We start from the raw sequence: 25276 nt of genomic DNA on the forward strand, positions 1-25276 counted from the left end.
TACCTAACAAAGATGTTCTCTTAACCTACTAGTTAACCTGAGGGCAAAATTAAGGAAAAAGAAATAAAATCACCTTTCTGCAAAGCAAAAAATGAATACCCTCACAGCTAGGAAATATGTAAATGTAAAGCCATCAGTAATCTATTTTTTTTCATTATGACATTTCTCTCAGATACTACATATAACAAACTAACATTTCAAGGCACATCAATACAACATCCCTTTAAAGGGTTAATAAGTTACCACTTTAATTTTCTAAGACAACTCTAAACATCACCAATATTACAGAATTAATACAATTTTGAATTTACTTGATCCCCTTCAACACAAATTTATCTACTTCTTAGTATGCGATAAAGTAGAAGAAAATAGTAAATTCTCTTGAATGCATCAGGTTTTGGTATTTGGTTTGTTTTTTCTTTTCTTTTTTAAATTAGCAAGCCATTTGAAAGATTCACCTGCTTCCCTTTTTTTCCCCCCCTCTCCATTTCCCTTGCCGCCACTCCCCCAAAAAGAGAATTAATGCTTACGATTTTGTAACTTATATATCACAGGCAATTCATCTTATAAAACAGACAGACTACATAGGCACAATCATAAGCAAGTTTGTAAGAAATCAATTTTTTTTAAAGCTTTAGCAATAATCCCTGTATATACTTAAATATAAAGTGTACTTCAGTGCACAGTTGACAGCATTTCTCCAGTTATTTATTGAAATTAGAACTTAGTACTTCCATAATTAACTTTCTACTTTTCCCACCACCATCTAAAAAACTTCTGATTTTTCACAATTACATATATTTAAAGAATTTTCAGTGAGTTATATTACACAAAATATTACAGCTTGAGACATTGCACTTGTGTGAAATATTTTTACCATAAACCCATATTTACAAATATTCTTGAGGCCTCTACCCAAGACCCTAGGCCCTTTTGAATTCCGTCATTTTTAGAAATAAACTCTGTCATAGAAAGGTTTCACAGTTCTCAAAAACAATTCCAGTTTTATACATAATCATGATAACTTTAAGCATAATTTGTTACGAATGAACACATCCTTTGGAAAAAGCACTTACAGTGTAACACTATACTAAATATAACCTAAGAAATACACGTGTTGATTTTTTCCTCTCTGCCTTTTGCTCCCCTAAAAAAGCAGCAAATTTAAGTTATAAAGTGACATTCCAGTAGTCAGAACCATGTAGTGTCCTGGTACAGTATTTAGAAAAGTCAGTTCCCTAAGAATGTACATACTACTTGTCTTTTCCTAATGCACCATAAACATCACCATTTCTATTCATCCTTAGTGTAGACCATATCCTTCGGTTTACTAAGGCTCTTCACCTCATCCAGGAGTCTTCTAGGTGTCAAAATATGGGTAGAACCTGACAAAAAAAGCATAAGTATTAAGTTTTTCAGCATGAAATTCTGACTTTCAGACATTCTCTCTTTAAAAAAAAAAAAAAAGATAAATCAGTTACATGCCAGCGTATTTTACTATACCTGGAAAACTGAAAATTACAACAGTTCAAAGCATTTTCCTGTGTTATCATGTAAGTGTCACCATTAGGTAGGCAGCGTCCCTCTTCCACACACTGAGACATCCAGAGCAGGACTCTCACTTTGGATACAGGTTTCAAGCCCCTGCTCTGCCTGGTTGAAACAGCCTTAACCCGGGCTGCTTGCACTGGAGACAGTTGTCCCAGCCTGCAAGAAATCTGCCCATTCTGTTATTGACAAGCTTTATCCTAGACTCAAGAAACCACCTGGATTAAAGATTATCATAAACAGTAGTTTTCCACAGAAATATCAGTTACAGAAAACTGGTGTTTACTGACTAACGTTTCTGTGAAAAATTTGCAACAAATTCTAAGTCTGGAGCAGCAAAGAGAATCCTTATTATTCTTTGGGAGTGCAGAACTACCTCTCTTGTTCTCAGAGAGAGTGATTATAACTTCTGCCATGAAGGCCCACCCTACAGGTATAAAGGGAACTCTTAACTGTTCAAGATGAAGGCTGTCTTGAACCTTGAATTTTAGTAGTGTCAATCTGAATGGGCTAATATTCCTGAAATTCTCCATCAGGAATACAGAAAGGTTTTCATCTCGCAGTAAACAGCATGGAAATTTGGAAGTTATCACCTCAAAAATCAGGACTACAAACAAAACTACCGGAATCATCTCTAAACAAAAGGGGAGATGGAGTTGACGTTACTGCCACATGTCACACCGAAAGAGTGACCTACACAAAACATGGTTTTGTAAACAAGTCTCAGATGAAGCAACAATCTTGTTAAACTACATTCCTGTTTTCCTGCTCTTTCCATTGCAACTCAAAACCAGGACCAGCAATAAACCTACCTCAACCACCACCAACTAAACCAGCAAACAAAAAATAAACCAATAAAACCAACAACATACACAAATACATCTACAACAGGCCCCACTATTTTGAGGTAACAGACTCTAGATCTTAGGATCAAGGTTGTCAATGCTTTAGGGAAGAGTATTTATTTATTTAAAATTATAGTAGAGAGATTTAATCCCTTTTAAAACTCAACATTAGATTTTATTTCCAGACATAAGCACCTCAAGCAATTTACTTTACATGACCCTGCACCCAGACACCAGCCCAGCTGCTACCACAGATGGATACAGGTCTCTGGGTAAGGTTCTATATGTAGGAGCTGTTTTGATGTATTGTATATGCAAATATTTTAGGACATCAATTTAAACAGCATTGCAGGAAATGATTATTTGATGCACAGCAGCTAATGGCACAAGCATTTGCTGCCTCTGAAGAATTAACTGAGAGATTACTACCCCAGCTGGTAATTCATGCATTTACTGCTGAATCTTAAGAAGATTTGGGAGATTACTCCAGTTTTCAGGGGAAAAGCTATAAATCATGGTGTGGTTTCTGTAAAGTCTCAGAAGAAACCATGACAAGAACTTGAAGTTGTTGCAAAGTCAGCTGAGCTACGCTGAAAAAGTTCTTTCGGGTTTGTTTTGTTGGTGAGTCTTCTGCATTTGTTTGTTTTTAAGAAAAAAAAAGAAAATTATCTTCCCTTCCTCCCAAAGTGATTAATTTTACACTGGTCTGCCAGCTTTCCTACTACTTTCAAAAGCAATGAGACCATTACGTGCAGCCTCTGGTAAAGCACAGGCAGATGCAAAAGTTTGTAAGGAAACTGTAATGCAAAGAAGTATACAACTGCTTACATCCTTTTTGCTGTATGTCAGGCTAGTTTAGTGATTTATTTCTCCAACGTAATTCCTGATGATTCTTCTGTATTTATTGTCCTTAATATTTTGTTAGTTTAGGTAAACTGCAATCTAGATAAACTGAAAAGATAACTTCTAAATACATAGTTTTAAAAAAATACATTGGCTATAGTATTAGTTTACTCAACCATGTTAGGAAATGGAAGAAAAAAGATCCTTACATTTTTCCAGAAATCTGTGTAGTAAACCCCCACACACCACCCTTTTCCCAAAGCAAGCTTACCAATAACAACTTCACAGGACTTGTAGGCTTGAGAAACTTCATAAGCACTGCGCATCTCGGAATGTGTAACTCCTCCAATCACAAATATAATCAGTCTTGCACTGCTCTTCCGCTCATCCTTATAACTAGCTCTGGGTTTATGGCGTGCACTGTGAGAAATTTTAAAAGGTGATATTTATATAGCTTTACTGATTAATTTTGGTAAAAATTCCACACTTAAGCAGTAACAATTGCTGTCATGCAGTTCACAGTTTGATTATCATTTCAGCAAAAGAGTTTAGACAAATTGATAATCAGAATAATTTCAAATGAAAACAAGTTCACACATTACTCAGAAACTATTTAGTTAGCTCAAGGGGGGAAATAAACACAAAGTAAAAAACCTTGTTTCCCACCCATCTTACAGACAAAGGACTTCTACCAAGCAGCTTAGTTCTGCATGCAAGCAATTCCAGTGGCATTTTTCATTTGAAAAACCTAGAGTCTTAGGGGTTTTTTTCAGTTGTTGATGTTTCAACATCAACAGAATCTCAAAAAAAAAAAAAAGTATTTGGCAGATCTCAAATAAAACCTGAACAAAAAAATAAAGCTCTTAAAATATACTCTCTCATAAACATATAGTAATTGCAGATTCAGATAAAATCATCTGAAGTCCCAAACTCTCTTCACTAGGGTGCCTAAAAGATTCCCAAATTTCACCAGCCTATAAGAGAGAGACCCAGTTACAATGTACAGGGACTTGCCTTAGTGTTTCCTTCCTTTCTACTGGTCATCATAGTGCATATCCAAGAATTTAGGGAGACACCAACAGTTTGACTAGCAGTGGAAGTAACAACTGTTTTCCTAACGCTTTGTACTGTCTGTATTATTTAGTGAGGTATAAATTCCAATTCAAGTGTCCCCTCCACATTTAGGATATGTATAACATTTCATCTCTCTGTAAATTCCAGCATCTGATTAACACAATGAGCATTTCTGCAATAGGAACACTCTTATTCCTATTCAGCTGCCTCACCACTTAAATAACACTACCATAAGTGATAAAGCTAACAAATGGGCAGGTATTGGTCATGAGGTTCAAGAGCTAGTGGTATTAAAAAGGAGGAGAGAAAGGACAGTACAAGTTCATGAGCTAAAAAACACCTCCAAAAATCACCTCTCAGTGCTACTGGGTAAATATGCAATTATGTGGAACAACCCATTTCAGATTCATTTGCAGAGAATTCATTTCAAAACCTCCAACTTTTCTGGGCTTCTCTAAACCATCCCCTGACAACAGGCACCAAATACCTACCAGGCCCATATTCCCTGACGAGAGAGCCTACACAAGTTTAATTTAACCTACTGAAGTCATCAACTTCAAGAATGACACTGCCACTACCACAGCAGAAACAACTTTCAGAAGAAATTAAAACATTCTTTCTGCCTAAATCACAGTTTGCTGCTAATCCATCCCTGAAACTACTTCACACTAAAAAGCTCAATGGTTTAAACTTCTCACTCTGGGAATATGGAAATGTTATTTCTAATTTTGAAGCAAAAGGGAGATACTCCAAATAAAAAGCTATAGAAAAGTTATTAAACTAACAATCAAGTTAAGCATGTTCTAGAGGAAATAAAAATACAAGTTTTACACATTAATATTACCTTATATAAGTTATGTCACTGCTTAGGATGCACACTTTTATAATGCTTTAGAATATACACGACAAGCACACTGACAAACGGGTAAACTATGTTTCAAGAAATTAAACAATTTACCTTACTGCTCCTGATCCATTCCAGGTAGGAGGACACTGAGAACTATAAGGCCACTCTTTTGAATCTAGTTTGTTTTCTATAGCATCCTGAAGGGCAAAACAAAGATCCACTTTAAACAGCCACATGGACCTAAAAACCATCAAGCTTCAACTTCCAGTAAGGATGTCTAACTGGAATTTAATGCCAGGACATGCAATTTCTTAGAATAACCCATGACAAGCAGCATCTCATAAACAATACGCATGTGTAACAAAAGGCTAGACCACATAACGCTAAGAGTTATTATAAGGCTTTTGTATATCACAAGGAACCGGGATTATGCGAGCTTTCTTTATGAACAGAGTATTGATTTGACTGTTCAGATTTCACTAGTAGCTTTTTATCAGTAACTACCCTAACATTTCATTTCTCTATAGCAACATACGAGAGAAGTTAAGATCCCCTGGAGACACAAATGAATATATGAAAGTCACCAACAATCTGTGAATGACAGCACTGGGTCAGACTAAAGGAGCAGTGACCTCACTGTTCTGACATCAGCCACTACCTGACGCTTAGGAAGAGGTTTAAGAACACAGCAAGGACACTTCTGACAAGTAACATTTTCCAGCCTCCACCAATCTACAGTTTACATCTGAATTGCAGTTTCAAGACCCACTGGAGAAAAAAAATCCAGATCTTAACACTAAACACTGCCAATCACAGGACAAGCTGTTCAAAAAGACTTTTTGCTTTCACTTTCATTTGCTTTACCTTTAAAATGACCTCCAGCGAGGAGCATCGTTAACACACCACAGTCTAATATTCTATACTACTAACAGACTAGAAGCAATGTATTTAACTTAAGTAACTCAAGATACTACAGAATTTCAAAAGATTGGCTATGACTGCTTGCTTGAGTAAATTTCTGCACTGCACCTATGAGTTAACTTGTTGGTCAAATTTACCTCCATAACATCTTTGATAACAGGCGTCCACCGAGAAAGTTGAAAAGTTTCTTCTGAAGAACGGTCCCTTCTCGGGTATTTATGCTGCTGAGCAGCAGACTGAAAAGATTTTCAAAATGTGGTTGTATTATACAGTGTATTTGGATTCTGGAAACTTATTACCAGTTAACAGCAGGTGGGGGGAGGAAGAGGAAATCAGTAGGAAAATTTAAAGAAATACCACCACCAAAGAACCACAATTAATACCTGTAGAATTCAGTATACACTAGAAATGCTAATTTCAGAGACAAGGAGTTGAGTAGTTGGCACTTTCCAAAACCAACCAGCTTAAGTCACTATCTGATGATTTGCGGGAATATCATAGAGGGTGTATTATAGGTATCTTACTGAAGAATTATTCATGTTAGTTGTTTAAAGTATTTACCACTTACACACATCATAAAAACAAGAATTTCTAGTAATTGTCCACTTCCCCCCAGAAAAAAAAGACCTGGATAATACTGCTAAGAGTTGCTGAAAGAGCTGTAAGGCAAGTGCTTGGGTAGTAGGAAATTACAAAATAAATAAATACATTCTTACTGAAGAGATAACAGGAACATCAAGATATTTCCAATTTCTTATCATATCGCTATCACTTTCTATTTGTACATTCTGGATCAGCTTGTCCAAGTTCTCCTGGGTAGTTCCTTTGATATAAGGAAAACACACAACTTAATTACCATGTGACTGTAAGACCAATTTTGTCTCACACATTCTGGGCTGTTATTTAGTCCAGGATTATTTTGGGGGTTTTGGCCAGTCTACTTTAAGTTTAACATAACACCACATTTTAGATAAATTTTTGTTTAATGGTCCATTTTCAAGACCAAAACTTAATGCTGTTGCAGATTCCTCAGACCCACATTGTGCCAATTTCCTTCTCCTCTACTACAAATTCTTCCTCATTGACTTCATTTTCAGGATGCAATGGACATGGAACTCCTCCTTTAACACCTCCAATACTATAGAAAAAAGAGGAAATTGTAACATCCAAGCACAGGAACCATACTAAAACACTGTACAGATCTGCACTGGTACTGCATGCCTTAGCTCCTTACCAACAGTATCTTTGCTATGAAATTGGGAGAAGAGAAGCTGCAGAGGATGGACAGTATTTCTGTCAAACTTGACCATCAACTCCAATACAGATGCTTAAGTTAACTGAAAATACTGGATTATCCCAAAACTTGAGTCGAATCATAGTACTGAGAAAAAAAAATTGTAGCTTATCATACCATTTGTGCTAAAGATATACAGGAGAATAGCTCTAATTTTGTCATAGCTCTCGTGACTTTTGTTGAGCAGAACTGGAAGGAGGACTCTCATCGAATCTTTCACTTTCTGACCTTCTGCATCAGTTCCAAGAGCTAAGTCCTAAATTTAAAAAAAGAAAAAGTTATTTTAGTGAGTAGTCATTATAAAAAGCATTGTTTTGTGTGGTCTGAAATTCGTTTTTATGAAATCATAGGTTTCAGGAAACAAACAAGCTGCATCAACTTAAACTCAGCATGAAAATTCTTTGACATAATTATTTCAATAGTTACAGCATTAAATAACACTACATGACACTCAAACATTTAAAACTCTTTGAAACCGAGAATTTATATAAATATAAATTATAGTTTTTAACTTGAGATTGATGGAACATTGTAATGCCTCACCCTATCAGGTGTTTTTCCCAGACATTTTAAAAGACCTTCCTTCTGCAGAACACAGTAAAGCAACTTCATAGGAGATGATCCTTATACAAATCAGCCACGTTCAAAGACAAAAAAATTAAAGCTCTAAAAGCACCACCTTTATTGGCAGAGTAAGAGCCTTGTATGTCTCACTTAGCTCTACACTACTACCTCAATGAAGGAATCACAACAAAAGAGTCAAGAAATACACTACTTTTGTCAGTTAAAAACAGGCATCTATTCCTGCAAACAAAAGTCACATTTGCAGTAAGTTGTTGTTTAGTTTGTGGACTTTTTAAAATATACCTGTTCAGTTTTACAGAGCCTTTCTATGTTAGATTTGAACTTGCTCATGCAATCTTCTGCTATGTTAAGATGGACAACTTGCTAGAAGAGATAAAAAAAGAGATAAAAATCACAAGCTGCAATAACTTGCCTTTTTTTAAACAAAAAGAAACAAACAAAAAACACATCAAGCAATTATTTTTACCGGTTACAAGAATCAATCCATCAACTATCCTTCAGTGCCACCATGCATTTCCTGTGTTTAAGCCTTCGTTTAAAGACTGAGCCCTGTAATACCTTTCAAAACGTTAAACTGTTACACTATCGTCAATCTGCAAAGCACACGAATCAGGTAAGTGTTCTGGGTTTCAGTTTTGCTGGTTTTTTTTTTCAATACTGAAATGAAACACCTGCAAACAAGTTTTCTTCAAAAATTTATACAGTAGGTGAACATAACTGATTTGGAGAAGAGTTATATAGCATACTTAACAGGAAAATGACAGAATAAAACTAGACTTCAAAACACAGGAAGTTATAGTACAAAATGATTTATTGTGAAGTTGCAGTTACAAAAGACTCCTTACCCTGCTAATCTCTTTACGATAGTGTGGCATCTTTTTCATTAACTGGGACAAAGCAGATATCGATAACTGTGAAGAAATAATACAAGTTGAAAATTTCCCCAATATTTGACATCCCTATTTCCCTTCCTGTTGCAGCCTTGCTCCGCCCCCCACAAAAAACTGCCATTGAGATAAGCCTCGATTTCTGTAATAGGGCCATTAATTACATAGATCTGATCAGCCAAAAATAATTACATTACTATGGAAAACAACGTATGTTAAACCACTTACTTTTCCTTCTGTTGCTTTTCTTTTTGATGAAACTTCTTTCAAAAGTTTTGGTATTTCCCTGAAAAAAAAAAACCCACAAAGGAAAGTCATCAAATGCAACACCACGACATTTCTCAAATCTTTCAAGATCTTCACTGAAAATCTTAAAAGAAATGTACAACAAGAACTTCTGAAAGAAAGTAAAAGCTTCAAATGCAGGTCTCCCTCAGAGAAGAGTGTTTTTTTGACAAAGGTAACTGAAGTTAAGCATGCTGTTTGTAGTACTTGCATAATGTCATTTAATACGATAACATGCTAGTACTTTATGCAAAGTAATCCCTTCAGATGTAAAAGATTTGAAGATACGTCCCAGGAAATAATTTTATTTCCACTTTTCTTAAGTTCTGTAATTAATATTAGTTAGATTGCATACCTCTATACATACTGTATTTTTGAAAGTATGTTTTCTTCCTGGCATCAATTATTTAACAGGATGCCATCTATACCGTAAACCCCCTTCACTACTGCCTGTATTTCTATTTTCTTAACGGCTCAAATACACTTCCCTCTCAAAGAAACTTTTATAACCAGTCTTTTTAACTAGTTTGTTATTTATTCACATACTCTATCACATCTGCAATATGCTTGTGCCGTATCTTCACCCAGAGCTCATCATCTTCCTCCAGAATTGCCTCACGTTCCTTCCCAGCAGGTCCTTCTGTTTTGTATCTTCCAAGAGAAAATTCACACATTTATTTGGTTTGCGGTTTGTTCCCCCTCCCCATCTTATTCTCATAACTGGTTAGAATATTAATTGTTATGGTATAATTGACATTCACAGTAATTGCAGTAACATACACAGGTTTTCAGTTACAAGCCAAGCTATTGCCCTATAAAATAGAATTTACGTAAGGATTCTACAGATTACATCTTTGAACACAGAAGCAGCAGACAAATTTTAGATTCTTTGTGGGAATAGCTTCTGGACATTCTTTTAAACAAACGGTAAAGAGAGTTTCAAGCATACATTTACATGCACCTCAGTTTCTCTTCAACTTCCAATGTCAACTTCCCTTTGCCTTCAAATGCAAATTGTGTGCAAAGCAATACACATTCAGATTGTAAAGTGCAGATTTCTGTATCTACTATAAGAAATCTGTAACTTTGAAGGAAAACGAAGTACCATTCACCCACAAAATAGATTAGGTAGGACAAATTACTTCACATGTACAAGAAACGTGCTTCACAACATTACAGACCAGCTATTACTTTTCTACAAAGACATAAAGAAACCTATAAAGCAAGATAACAACCACAGTACGTAACATTCTTACATTTACAAGAACTCACACAGTGCTGGCCAGAAAGCAGAAAAATAAATTTAAAAAAATTACAAGGTTAATTGTCAAAGTCAGATCATGGCTACCTAGAAAACACACTCTTGCTACATCTTCATACCCGGCAAACTTCAGATTCATAGAATTCTACACTTTCTACAGAAACATTCACTCAGTGTTTCTGACAGAGAAGATATGTATTCCTGTTTGCTTAACTAAACAATAAATAATTTTTTTAAAAATGCAATTTGTTAGACTCAAAACTTAGCAAAAATGCTAATTAGATCCTACCTAATCTCAACTAAATGAGGAAGTTAAAAAGAGGAAGTCACAAATCCAAGAGGAAAGACTAATAATAAGTGAAACAATCCTTATGTAATATAAGTAATGTTAGCTATTGCTACAGTGCAATTCAGCTAAACAATTCCATTGATTTTATAATCAAGAATAAAGTGTTTAGATTTCTTTTAAAAAGTACTTGCTTGTAAGTATCATTTTCAATTGGCAGCAGATCATAAGCCATCGCCTGGAAGGTGAGCTCATGAAGGACAGTTGACACTGGGTCAAAGCCACGATCAATTATTATTAGCTGGGAGTGGGTTTTAGCCTAGGAAGCCATCAAATACACATAAAGTTAAGACGTACAGTACAAAGTTAATGCATGTTAAATCTATTTACAGTAAGTTACAGCACTGCAGACATTGTTGGGAAAATAACTGAAAAACACTAAAAGGTACAGTCCAAGTGTTTATCAACATAAATGGAAGCAGATGTTTAAATTATAACCACAGCACAGTGGTTTTAAATACTAATTTTATGGCAATGCTCTTAGCCCATTGCAATGCATTCAGTAGCCTCACTTAAACAAAAAGTGTAAAGAAAAAAAAAACTAGCATCACACAAAAAAAGGCCTCCCACTGACTTTTTACAAATAAGCATTGTTTGAATTTCAGCATAGACTATCTATGCTGTGCTGTAATACAGAAAAAAATAAACTCCAAACATTTAACTACAAATTTCATTTTGGAGTTTAGCAGAGAGGCAGCAGCATCAGGTACAATTATTTCTGTAGGAAAATGGGATGTCACCAAATCAGAATGGTTTACCCCATAATTCTTTATTTAGGCAGCTGCCCTAACCTGCAGTGACAGATCAAAAACACTATTTATGTGAAAGATTAATTTTTCCCCAGACTTACAAAAAAAGAAGCAAACGTTTTAGTTCACTTTCTACCTTTATTTGGCTTTTCTCATCAGTTTTGTAGTAGTTTTCAAGATTTTTTTCAACAAGCTGTGCAAGTTTGCTGGCTTTATCAGATGGTCCACTGGGAAAAAAGGAAACATGCAAAAAAAACCCTTAAATTTCTTCATCAAAACACTAAAATGCTACCTTTAAAACAGAAAGAACTCCCTAGCTCAATCCTCTGGTTTCATGAGCAGTTTCTGAATTCCTTCCAAGCAGTTCCAATGTATTTTCACTCTTACATTATGATTCCACTCTTTGAATGCTTCAGGTATTTCAGACAGAGACAGCTTCAACCAAAAGACTGACATTAGCTGGCATATGGCCCAGCACCTAAAATTCTCACTCAGAGGTGGGGAGCAAGAAAGAAAAAAGAAAAAGAGAAAAGAAAGAACAGTAAAGCAATTATTTCTTTGTTACCTTTGCATAGAGTAAGGCACCACTTCACGTTACACCAGAGAATGCAATTCTTGAGCACAATTTCAGATGCCCACTTTAAGATACTATTCAGTACTTTCTATGAGAGTTCAAGAGATGCTCTCCTCAATAGCTCTACTACACATAAATCCTGATCTTACCAGCCTCAGCAATTTATGAATTCCTTGATGCCAAGCGGAGCTGCAAAACTACCAACAGCAGCATTTACAGGATTATGCATGCGGTGTATTAGAATGCAGCATATTAGTGTTTCACATTTAGTCAGTAGGATGACAAGCAGTTCATAACAAAACAGGATATACTAAGTACTGTTATGTGAATACACAGAGATATAATTCCCTACTCTGCCCACACTTCACAAATTCCTATCATTCCGTATTTCAGATTTGTGGATTAAAAACAATTAATCCACAAGAAACTAAGCTGCAGCTTCAAGCTATTACCAAACAACATAGGAAGTCCTAGAAGTGAAAGCAGCTGCACTATGAAACACTATTTTTGCCCACCTTTTGTATCGTACTCCTGGATTTTCATCTAGCGTGGCACATAAGGTAACAATCTGTTCAGCCATTACTTGCATTACAGCATCTTGATCTTTTGTCTTTTCCAGAGTTGGACTATAGCAGCGGTAGAATGCATCTGGGACATTGAGAGTAAATACCTATGTAAAGGACAACCAAGAAAAAAAATGGCCAAATTGCATATTTCTAAAATACCTGGTATCTGTTGATTATCTGAAGACTTTACCTCCAAGAACTAAAATTCTTTAAATGCATTAAACCTTGATAAAAGATGTTTAATACTACACAGAAGAAAAGCTTTTTCAACAGTTTAATAAATGGAATGCAAATATGGAAACAAACTCATTGTCAATAAAAGGATCTTCTGCAGCTTCAGATGGACTCTGTAACTACAGAGCCAAAGAAGAACATCCAGCCAGATAAAGGTATTTGTTTCACTTGAGTAGATAATCACTTGAACTTTGCCCACAGCTCAGTTTGATTATTTACTCTTATCACCACAGAAAGCAGGCCTGGGTATTTGAAATGAGGCAAATCACTTAACATTCGCTGTTCCTTTGCTAAGGATTCAAAATGTTCTCCTCACAACCCAAAATACTGAGAACACAAAACTAAACTAAAATCAAGAAAAGACTAAGTGCTGCTTATTTGCAACTTTAGAAAAGTAGTTCTAATTCCTGCTTTCATAGCAAGTCCTCCAGAGAATCAAGACAGCCTTATTTCATAGAGGAAGCTAAAAACCGTTTTCTTAAGAGCAGCTTTAGCAGAACTCCCAAAACCAGTCTGAAACAAAGCCTGAGAACATCACCACCATTGGAAAACAAACAAACCACCACTATAATTATTCTCTGATGGCTTCTCAATTTAAATAATAAAAAAAACTTTATTATAAGGAATGCATCTTCACACGAGAAAACTGCATCACAGTAAGGCATGGATAGCAGCAACCTCTCTTACATTCACCTGACACACATAAGAGTTCAAAGAAAAAAAAAAAGCTACATTCTATTTAGTTGTTTTTGACCAGGTCAACAACACTTAGAAATAGTCCTCCAGACTATTTTCTGCTGTTGAGATAAAGAATGAAACTAACCTGAGACTCATATGGGAAGAAGGAAATGTTGATCTCCTTCAATTTCCGTATTGATTTTGCACAGGAAGACTTAATTTTATTGAAGAGGTTGTCAGGACAAACTAGGAAGAACAAAAAAAAAAAAAGATTCTAAGTATAAATCATTTGTGCGTTATTAACTCACTTATAAGCTTACTGTATTCAGGACAGACAAATCTAAATTAAGAACCAATTAACAGTAACATACAAAAAAGTTGCCAAATCCTGAAGTGGAAGAGAACATACAATCAATATTTTGTGTTTGAAATATTTCTCAAGAAGCATCACTGATAATTTTTTACTATCTTTTGGCAAGCCAAGCTGTAGAACACTCATTAGCAGTCTGCAGCAGTGAAGGATGTTGATTTTATCAAAGCAAAAGTTTCTGCTATTTCTACTCATATAGGAGAGAGAAAACATTTCCCAAGCTACTAAAAAGGTTAAAGGGAGAGAGAAATTTGTACATATCAAACAGCAAAACAGAGAAATACGGAATTTAACTATTGCGTTCCACCACACACATGCTATACCAGATCCCAGTCCAGAGACTGAATTTAAGGAATATCTGAATTACATGAATTCTACACGGACTTAGAAGTAACAGATGTATTTCTCTAACTCCTCTCAACATTAAAAGTTTTGGCAAGTATTCAAAAACTGAAAGCTCACACACTTGCAATAAAGGAACTTAGAGCAAGATAGCAGTATTTTTCCAGAACAAAAATTGCTGCATCAGCACAAAATGAAACAAGAAACCAACAGTTTTTAGTAGTAATTTGAGAATTGCTTTGAGAACATACAGTAGCAGATCTACACCATCCACGGACATCCACAGAGACAGCCACAACTCAGTCTGTCTTCAGCAGTATGTTTGGGTTTCTTGTTTTCCCTTATTTACATGCTTTTTTAGTCACACTGACTGACTGCAGAGCAACAGGCAGTCACATTAACCCCATTTGCAATAATTTATATTATGCATACAAGGGCTAAGTAGGCATCTACTTTCAGGTGATGGGAAAAAAAAAAAGCTTACTCACAAGTCTGAAGAAACTACCTAAAATGATCAATTACAAAACATTGCAAATTCTCATGCATTCGTATTTTTGAGTACAATTCTGTTTATGAGACACATAGCTCTACTTGAATTGTCTTCCTCTACACTCTCCAACAGAGGAGAAGACTGGAATACTTCAAAAATAAAACTAAATTACCTAAATTAAAAGCTGAGGTGGGGAACAATCAACATTGTTTGGCAATTGTGAAATAAATGACTATTGCCACATGGCACAGTGACTACATTCTGGCAATCCAAATATGTGTAATTACTTGAGTTTCAAGTCTTCCCTCAAGAAACAGGACCCAAAATTTACATGTACTAAACTACAGGAAAGAAAGTTGAGAAGCTTACTTATTTACATATATCAAGTTATCCAAACTACAACACAAAAGCTTACTTACAGTCAGTGAAATACACATATGCTGCTTTGTATCTGCTGGATGATTTAGTGATGAAGTCATCAATAAGTCCATCTACAGACTTACAGGGACAGGGAAAACAAGGGAAAAAAAGTCATTAGTGTTTTTGCCTTTCCTCACACACCAGAAAGCTTCTCCCTCCTCTCCTCCTGCCCCGTTAACTAGCCAGTCCCACTCAGGAATACTGCAAATCGACATATAAGAAAACACTGAAGTAGAAGATTTTTAATTCCAGACCAAGAATAATATAAACAATTACAGAAGGTCAGTCATGCACCAAGATCATTTTCAGAAGCAAACAAAGCAGGATATTTGCATCATTTTCCACCTATAACAGTGCTGAGATTTATTCTCTCAAGAATTTTTAGGAAGTGACAGTAACCTCTTATTAGAGCCATTACTTTGAATTCTATTGTTCAATGCATTGCATCATTCTTTCATACAACATCTCTTTCAGTGAGGTTAGTAATAGCTAACAGTGCCTCCATTGATCAAAAGATACACATTTGCAAAATGGTGGCACTGCATTGCCTTTTCATTATGCAATGAAGCATCACACAAATGCAAAAATTTAAGTACTGCAATATTTGTAAAAAGTAAATAAATATTTTCCAATAAGATTGTTTTTTCAGCCTGAAAGATCTTGCTACGCTTTCTTTAAAATACTAACCTTTTTGGTGGGAGTTATGAAATATATTGCTTTCATGTGTGGGACAGGTTCACGGTTTTTATATACGTTCTCCACCACTATAGAGAAAGAAATATTACATTTTTATAATTAAGAGCTTTACGCATCTTTAAGGAAAGCACCATACAAATTTTAGTATAGAGGTGATAAAAATAAAATAACACCTATCAAGTTGTCCACAAATTTAGTGGCAAGAACCTATCTTCTGCCAAGAGCACTTTGATTTTTTATTTATTTATGATTTTAAATACAGCAAGTTACCACATGACTTCTTCAATCCTCAGTTTAGTGTCAATTAAATTTGTAGGACTAAATGTTTTTTCCCTAGGTATTCTACACAAGCAGAGTTTTGCCTTCACACAGAAAGATATGGCAATACAAACATGCTCCAACTATGGGGGACAGTATGAAATATGCTGCAAGAGAACTGCCTCAGCATGATTGTTCTTTTTCCAGCATATTGAAGGAGAATAAAACTATGCAGGGCATAATTTTGGACTATAGCCTCTTCTGTCCTTTGTTTGCCTATTTCCTGTGCACTTATTGTGTTTCAATGTAATTGCAGGCACCAATTACACATTTTCAGCAAATTAGCTTCACTCAGCTCTTGGCTTTCTCTGATTAATAAATTCATAATCATATAGTGTTGCAGTACACCAGCCTGAGAATGCAGAGATTCATGTTGCTCAGTACTTTTCTTTGTTCCTCCCCCTTAAAATTAAATGTCAGACATTTGGATGTGGAAAGACAGGTTCTTTTCAGTAGCGTATTCACTAAACGGTTTCTAACTGATGAACAGGATACATGCTCACTGAAAGTTTCTCAAAAAGGATAAATAGTAGTTATTATGATTATAAAAATACACTCCAAAAGTGAAAGGTATACAGCTTTATTATTATACTTCCAGAAGAATCGTGTTATACTCAATAGCTGGAATAAGAAAAATCTTGCTACTTGGTGAAAAATAACTAAATCTAAATACTGCTTTCTTACAAAAGTATTTCTAAAAAATCTAAATCTAAAGTTAATAAAGGACTAGATCATCTACATTTTGTATATTCGTTTCAATTTCAAAAACAGGCAGGATGACACACTAATAAACATTACAGAAAGGTCAAACACAAAAAGCAACTTTGACAAATGCTTTATGATAGGAAAAAATATCGTTTTCTCAAGTTGTAAGCAAGAAAAGCCCAAAAGATTTACTAGAGAAAAAATACTTTTTAAAAATCCACATAAAAAAACCAAAGTCTTACCTAAACAGGCATACCACGTAACTGAGATCTATCACAACCCATTATTCACTTTTGACAGTGGCCAACATCAAGGAACAGGAGAGACATTCCAGCAGATGAGAAATTCCACTCAACTCAAAACTACTCCCAAATTGTTTGGAAAAGTGACAACCTAATTACTATTAATGTTGCTTATGGGTTTATTCTCATTAAAGTAATAATTGAGATAATTTAGCTTCGAGTTTTTATTGTTTGGGGTTTTTTCCCTCCCCTTTTTTTTTTAATTACAGAAAGCTCTCTTGGTTTGAGAAGAGGCTCAAATAACTGAACAAAACAGAACTGAAATTTACATTCTTGCCTCTACCACATCTACTTGCTTACAAACATCTCTCATCAGTTAGTCTGCTATTGTCTCCTGTTCTAATTTTGTCTTCAGTATTTAAGTTTCTCTGCCCTTGTATCCTAACACTACTGCTCAAGAGAATAAATTAATTCAAAACAGCAGATATTACCAATTTACAGAACACATTAGGAAAAAAATGCAGAGAGCAATTTTCCTATTTGTTTATGTTTTACTAACATGCGCTTAATTCTTTACTGAGCTTGTTTTCCCTTAACTTAAACTGACAGATAATATCCTTAAAATTGCTCTGTGACAGATAACTTTCTAATTTACCGCATCATGGACACTAGCAAACAAACAACTACCCCCCAGAAAAAACACCCCACAAAATAAACAAAAAAACCCAAACAGAAATTATTAAAAAAAAAAACCACCAAGCAAAACCAATGACAACAAACACCAAAAAAATCTTACAGCAATCTTTAGCAAAAAAAACCAAAACAAAACTAAACTAAAATAGAAAAGGTTTTAGCTTCTAGACAGAGAAACATTTAACTCCATTTAAAAAAAAAAAATCACGCTTGGGTAATGACTGTACATGCCAGAAAGTCCGCTAGTCGAATACCCCATAGCTACTTGTCTTTATCAAACAAATTAAGGCAATTTCTTGCAAGGGTAGCACCAATTTCATTCTTCCCCTTTTTCTTATCAGGATATTGCCATATAAAGAATTATGCTTACCTGTGATACCCTCTGCCAGTAGATCAGTCATTTTGCAGCACATGGACAGTAATTTAGTAGTGTAATCATCTAAAAGCATTATCTATATATATTAAAAAAAAAAAAAGGTATTTAGATAAACTATAGATAATCAGCTATAGTAACCTCATGTTATTTTCTTAACTTGCCACTGAAATTTGAAGCTGAAATGTATTTTATTACTCTGTATCTTTTCATCACATGCATATAGCAGCTTTGCAGTGGGAAATTAATCTCAAATGGCATCAGAAGGCAGCTCCCTACATACAGGACTTCAAGAAATGGGCTCCATCTTAAATAAGTAGCTGTCCCCACTACTCCTACTAGAAAGTATTCAAGAACTTTCACTTTGACACAGGTCTTTTGAATTCCTGTCTAATTTAACCCATGGCATGCTTAAATATAACTGTACTTATTCTAAAACTGCTTTACAGCTTAAGCAGCTCTAGCAGGTATCATACTGCTGAATCCTGCTCCACACGTATCACACAGCAGTATAATTTTTGAAATCAACAAAGTACAGGTCTTTCAGAAGAAAAGTGAAGATAAACAGAAACAGTTTCTAATCTTTTTCAAAGCTTGAAAAAGAATTGAGACAACTAACCATTTTTCTTAGTATTTTTCATTATGCATTATACAGAGATCTGAGTTAACAGAACTAAAATCCATTACTTGGATAGAAAACAATTTCAAGTGAAAGTGACAGCCATTAAATGATACTTATTTTTTGCACACTGAGTGAAAGAATCACTTGAACAAGTAATCTGTATCATTCTTGCAAAAATCGTAACAAAACTATACCTTCCATTCTTCCTCTTTCCTGCAGTCATCAAATATTGATGATTTTTACTGAGTGAAAGAATCACTTGAACAAGTATCATTCTTGCAAAAATCGTAACAAAACTATACCTTCCATTCTTCCTCTTTCCTGCAGTCATCAAATATTGATGATTTTAGCTCTGTAACAAGAAGCAGAGATAGGCAGTTTATCAGTTAGAGGAATCAAATCATTACTGAAAAAAATAATTAACCCATTTAGCCTCATATGTTTGGAGACCTAAAACAGAGGAACAAAAAAACCAAACCCACTGATAAATACCTCTACAGAATTCTTGGCTACGAACTATCCCTGCTGTTTCAGGAAGATGTTGCTAAATTTTTCATTTTTGTCAATATTAAACAGCTCCATAAAAACCAGCCAGAACAATCACAGGTCTGTAAATATTTCACTTCGTTTCTATTTTTTTAGCAACCCCTTCCATTAAATGGATTGTGCACATGCAAAAAATTTAAGCTACTCTTTAAGATAAGACGCCTGGACCAACACAAACAGACCTATTTTAAAATATATGCTAACTTCAGATGTCCTTGTTCTTCCTCTAGAATTCCAGAATAAGCCTAAGAAAATACCAGTTCTTCCAGGAATTTAACGTTATCTTAAATAAGCTATCCATTATCTTATCCTACCATGACAACCTTAGGAAAAATGTCAATTGAAAAGCTTGTACAGGATTCAGCAATAAGAGTCAACTTCTAGTTACGACCCACAGGCTTTAAAGATCACCAGAACTATGAGTTGCAACTTTCAGGAGTGGTGTCATCTGGCTAGCACAGATCCATCTCACAGCAGTGGTATGTATTAATTAAAAGACAGAAGATTTCGCGAACTATTTTAAACCTAGTATTTATAAACACAGGAACAAAGAGGTTCCTGATTATTCTGTTCTCTTTTCCCAGAGAACAGAATTTCAAATTAAGCTGATGACTACTTCTATTAAAATTGCTGGACCTTTTTCTCCAAAAGAAAAAAATGATAGTAATAGAAACAGAAGTCTCAAATACAAATGAGCAAATTCAGCACCCATTTTGTGACAACTGCCAAGGAAAAAAAATAAGATGTTTCGGAACAGGAGGTGCACATACAACAAAAAGTACACCTATTTCTTCAACATTTATCGATACTCATTTCTGTGCAAGCCCCTTTGGCGCGATCCTACTGCCAGGTACTCCATCTCTACCTCCAACTTCCAGTGCCCCCCAGAATTCAGCAGTTACTTCAGCGGAGCAGCCCACCTGCTCATCCAGCCTTCATTTCATTTCAGCCCCACAGCTTTAATGCTGCATAGCACGCAACGCTCTCAAGTTGTCACACTTCATGCTTCTCATATTTACATTTCACAAAGATGTCCTACACAAACTCTTTCACACTAACACAAGAAGTTTATTTTGAAAGATTAGTACTTCATGCTTTAGATTTCCAGTATGCTCGTTACTTTTTGCAGCACTGACATTCTTCATAGTAACCTAAAAACCTTACACTCCATCTAATAAACTAATAAAAACACTGTTCTAAAAGCTATTTAAGTAAAAAGCACATGTTTCAAGAGGGATGCAATCTGTGTATTTTGTTCAGGCTGCTAAAAAAAAAAGAACTCAAGCTCAGTTCTCCCGAATCTTTTTTTCCTTATACAACTCCTAAAATCCATTATCACTGCTCAAGCTTGCCCTCAGGTTTGCTTGCTATTCGACATCCTTCCTGCTCTACACAACCCACAGTTTTCAACAAGTTCTAGGTCTGCTTCGCCTGGTGTAGAGAATTCTGTGACTTCTTTGGATATATTCTATACAAAACTGCAGAATGCTTATCACTGCATAGCTGCTACCAAGATGTATTTGTTGGTAATAACTGAATCCAGGATGTAATACAGGCACATTTTTTCCTGTCACTTGTATTCTGTGTATTTGTTACATTGTTTTTCTAGGTCTACATACAAGTTGTAAGAAGAAATCTCTAGCCTCGTGAAAATGTAATGAGTCTTCATATTTTCTGAGAACACTCTTCGCAAGGAATTAATCCCTCCCATGATACACAGCTCTTTTTAATAAATTGAGTGCCTGAGAGCCTTGTCCAAAATCTCAAAAATATTTTTTCTACAATATCTTACCTGCCTATAAAATGAACCAGAACATACAAGTGCATAATCCAGTTGTGTCTTGAACTTAATTTCTGTAATTAAAAATAGAAGTCAGCTTTCTCCCATCACAAGAAGGTATTTTATTCCAAGCTATCAGTGTACCAGACACATGTACTTCCCCTGCAACACTCCAACTGCTATTTGTTTTGTCCTCAACCTGCAGCTGCTTTACCCAAATATCTGGCCTACGCTGGTTTACAGGCTCTTCAAATCATCTCATTTGTCTCCAGTAAGCATTTTGAATGCACCAAGAACAATCATAAACCCAGGTATGAACAGAAGTGCTCCATTTTGTCTAAGTTTTAATTTCCTTCTCAGAAATTTCAAGCTGGCCATGCATCCTAACTACCTCATCTAATTTTATCTTCTCTAACTACATTCGATTAGTTTAAGGCATTTTTTCTTCTACTTTTACTTCCCAATACAGATAAGAACTATACACAACCCTGACAGAACAGCAGACTGCTAAAACCCTGTGTGAAAAAAAAAACAAAAAAAAGCAAACCACACCTTGACATAGTTAATGACCCATTTATAACACACTTCCTGAAGAAAGGACTAGAACAGCTTTCACTGTAAGAAAGCATTCTGGAAAATAAAGTTTCAGAATTGTTGAATCATTTTTAAAAATTAACATAGATATCTATGGCTAGGCTAGAATCTTATTATACAAGTCTTGAGTACATTTTAAAGTTGCAAAAAAATTGAAGACAGAATTCCTTCTGGAAATAACCTTATTTACAGATATACACACCCAGATGCAGTATATAGTTAATTTTTTAATTTTATCCCCAGGAACTACGGCCTCTTAAGTACAGGTAGCTTCCTCCATACCCAAAAAACTGTGAACTTAACTGACAAAAAACTTGGGTGAAATAACCTTTTCACACACTTCTGCATCAGTTCAGCCTAAAATTGCACCTTTCAGCAAGGGCTATCACAATGGAAAGAAGAGCTTTTAACAGCACCATATCAGAGCACAGGTAAAACACTCTGTACACACAATGCAAGTACAACTTCTTTGCCTTTTCATAGAACAGGAATATGATACACGCTGGCAACAAGCTGCTACATGAAGCATCAACATCACCAACGAATTATTCTCAACAAACCAGCCTTAAAAACCCCATGTTTGCTGTAACATTAGAAAGCAGCAGCTCATGGCCTTGAATTATCCATAAACAAAGTGCCAGACAATGTCTAAAACTTCATCAATTTCCATTGCTGTTGTAGTTTTGGAAAGATAAGAGTAATAACTAGTTAACTAACAAAGCATTTTTTTCAGAAGCAGTTTCCTTTTTTACCAAGCTTGCAATAGAAACATGTTATTATTCACACTGCTTCAGTGTGTGCACAGTGCTTCACCATCACTCTAATCTTTCTTCCTCATGGTTTTGTTCACACTGGCAACGCTGTTTTCAGAAGTCTTTATACACTCTGGTGGCACACTAGCACTTTGATCAGGTTGCCTCCTTTTAAGGCTATCACGCTTGACCAATCTGACAGCCTTCCACGATGGCAAGACTAGCAGGGTGGATGACAGGAGAGCAGTGGATGTTGTCTACCTCAGCTTCAGCAAGGCTTTTGATGCTGTCTCCCATTACATCCTCACAGGTAAGCTTAGGAAGTGTGGATGAGTAGACAGTGAGCTGGACTGAGAACTGGCTGAATGGCAGAGCTCAGAGGGTTGTCATCAGCAGCGCAGAGCCCAGTTGGAGGCCTGTAACTAGTGGTGTTCCGCAGGGGTCAGTACTGGGTCCAGTCTTGTTCAACATACTCATCAACAACCTGGATGAGGGGACAGAGCAAAACTGGGATGCACGGCTGACACACCAGAATGTCAGCAATGTGCCCTTGTGGCCAAGAAGGCCAGTGGTCTCCCAGGGTGCATTAAAAAAAGTGTGGCCAGAAGGTCAAGGGGGGGTTATCCTCCCCACCTACTCTGCCCTGGTGAGGCCCCATCTGTAGTATTGTGTCCAGTTCTGGGCTCCCCCGTTCAAGAAAGACAAGGAACTACTGGAGAGAGTCCAGCAGAGGGCTACAAAGACGATCAAGGGACTAGAGAGAAGACAAGACTGTGAGGGGACTTCATCAATGCTTACAAATATCTAAAGGGTGGGTGTCAAGACGACAGGGCCAGACTCTTCTCAGTGGTGCCTGGTGACAGGACAAGGGGCAACGGACATGAACTGGAACACAGGAAGTTCTACCTGAACACGCAGAAAACTTTACTTTGAGGGTAACAAAACACTGGATCAGGCTGCCAAGAGGGGCTGTGGTGTCTCCCTCTCTGGAGATACTCAAAACCCATCTGGACACAGTGCGATTTGCTCTAGATGAACCTGCTTTGGCAGGAGGGCTCGACTAGGTGATCTCCAGGGTTCCCTTCCAACCCCTACCATTCTGTCATTCCGTATCATCCAAGTCTTCGACAAAACACCTCAGGACAAATTAATCCCTTCACTATCAAAGGCATAAACGACTTAGAGCAAGACAGGACAAAAGTTCAAAACAACAAAACTAATGATTTCTGAAGGTCAAGTTATAAACAAAGGTATCTAACTCATGTGAGCAGGGTATGGATATCAGCAATCAAGGACTGAACACCACAGGAACAGTCTGCTTTCTTCTTTCTCTCCTTTTTCCTATTTTCTTTTCCAGCAACACAAGCAAGCAGCTGGAGCTTGCAGGTGGGAGCGGAGAAGGAAAACGCAGATGAGAAGGCAGCGGGACCTTCCCATTTCAGTGACAGACAGTCACTGGGCTGGCTGAGCTGCTCACGGAGTCACAGCTCCAGTACAATTAAACGTGGCACGAGGTGGCTATTAATGCCTTTCCCCAAAGGTCTCACAGTACTTGAAATACTCTCCGCCCTTCTACTCCACTAAGACACGGTGTGGCTACAACTTCATTTTCTGTACCAAACACTGGCAGAACCTGTTCCTGAACACAGCCATAAAATCCTGCAGTTCATTTATGAAAGTACCTGGAGACACCTTCAGCTTTTTCTTTCTGAAAACCCTGAAGCCCAACGCCAAGCCGGCAGTGACACTTGGTGACAGACAACCAGAGAGCCCCTGCCGAGGCCGGGAGCGCTCTCCAGAACTGCCATTTCGGGAGCCACCAGGGAAGTCCTTGAAGGGCTGACTTCAGTATAATCTCTTCAAGAGCTGGCACGGCCGGCCACATCCTGTAAAGTTCACCCTTAACTCGGAAAACGACCAAAGCGCTTCCACCGAGGTGCTAGTACCGCAGGGACCCGCCGTACCGCCGCAAGCCGGGGTGGTCTCCTCCCGACATGCCGAGAGCTGGGGAACAGCGACCGCACGACCGCCCGCAGCTTGTGCCGCGCACCGGGCTCCTCACAGAGCCGCCCGGGCCCAGGCCGGCTCTGCCGCCCGCCTCAGCCCCGACACGCAGCGCGGCTCCTTGCGCGCCTCCAGCCGCGCCGGGAAAAGCCCCGGCCCTAACAGGGACCCCCGGCACCAACGCGCCGGGCTACGGGGAGGCAGCGGTGAACGTTCCCGCCCGGCCGGACCGCGCCGCCGCCCACCGAGCGGCCCCGGGCCCCTTCCCAGCCCCAGGGACGGCGGGAAAAGGGGCGCGGAACGAAACCCCGCACTCACTCTGCCACACCAGGCTCTTCAGCCCCCGCACCGCCGGCGCCATCTTGCTGCCCAGCCCCACCGCCGCGCCACTCCCTTCCGCTCCCCGCCCCGGCCCCGCCGCGCCCTCTTCAGAGCCGGCGGGCGGAGCCGCCCCGAGCCGGGCGGTGGCGGCGGCGGCGTAGGAGGAGTGCGCTGCCCGTTTGTGGGACGGGCTCCCACCAGCCGTGCCAGCCCCTCAGGAGCCGTGCCCCTTTCTCTGCCATGATGCGCTCCGCAATTCCCGCTGGGGAAGCGCCCGCTGACCAGGACTTGTCTCCTGAGGCGGGAGCGTCCTGTTGCTCGGCGGAGGGTGAGCCCGGGACGGCGCGAGCCGCCTCCCGAGCCCCGAGGCGGGCTCCTCGTGCGGTGTGGGGAGCAGCCGGGGGGGCCTCCGCGAAGCCTGCCGTGGGCCCGGCTCCCCTCGGGGGGTAAAATTCCCCTCGTCGCCGTGGC

General features: G+C 37.7%; 1 protein-coding gene across 5 annotated transcripts; it reads right to left on the bottom strand.

The window, feature by feature from the left end:
* Positions 1-222: 222 nt before the first annotated feature.
* STXBP3 (syntaxin binding protein 3) lies at positions 223-24873 on the bottom strand. 5 transcript variants are annotated; one of them, XM_014943409.1, is made up of 20 exons: positions 24803-24873; positions 19111-19160; positions 18184-18265; positions 15847-15923; positions 15159-15237; positions 13683-13783; positions 12575-12729; positions 11622-11712; positions 10871-10995; positions 10402-10407; positions 9676-9780; positions 9073-9130; positions 8803-8868; positions 8240-8320; positions 7490-7628; positions 6795-6901; positions 6216-6314; positions 5269-5354; positions 3508-3656; positions 223-1385 (listed from the first exon to the last, which is right to left on the bottom strand). In XM_014943409.1, exons 1-20 carry the CDS (start codon positions 24843-24845, stop codon positions 1294-1296), a joined length of 1791 nt encoding a protein of 596 aa, XP_014798895.1. In that variant the 5' UTR covers positions 24846-24873; the 3' UTR covers positions 223-1293. The 5 variants fall into 5 exon arrangements, with proteins under 5 accessions (XP_014798895.1, XP_014798897.1, XP_014798896.1 ...); XM_014943411.1 differs by lacking the exon at positions 24803-24873 and adding an exon at positions 21147-21165; XM_014943410.1 differs by lacking the exon at positions 10402-10407 and having other exon boundaries at positions 24803-24845.
* Positions 24874-25276: the final 403 nt, after the last annotated feature.

This window comes from Calidris pugnax, unplaced genomic scaffold (genome assembly GCF_001431845.1).
Source record: "Calidris pugnax isolate Ruff unplaced genomic scaffold, ASM143184v1 scaffold63, whole genome shotgun sequence".
Lineage (NCBI taxonomy): Eukaryota > Metazoa > Chordata > Aves > Charadriiformes > Scolopacidae > Calidris > Calidris pugnax.

Excerpts from the sequence above, each read along its gene's own strand:
- STXBP3 (XM_014943409.1), bottom strand. The coding sequence starts at position 24,845 with ATGGCGCCGGCGGTGCGGGGGCTGAAGAGCCTGGTGTGGCAGA. Across the intron at positions 9,131-9,675 it reads CATATTGCAGATGTGATAGA|GGAAATACCAAAACTTTTGA; the intron begins GTATGTGAATAA and ends TTTTTTTTTCAG. Across the intron at positions 5,355-6,215 it reads TTATCAAAGATGTTATGGAG|GATGCTATAGAAAACAAACT; the intron begins GTAAATTTGACC and ends TTTGCCCTTCAG.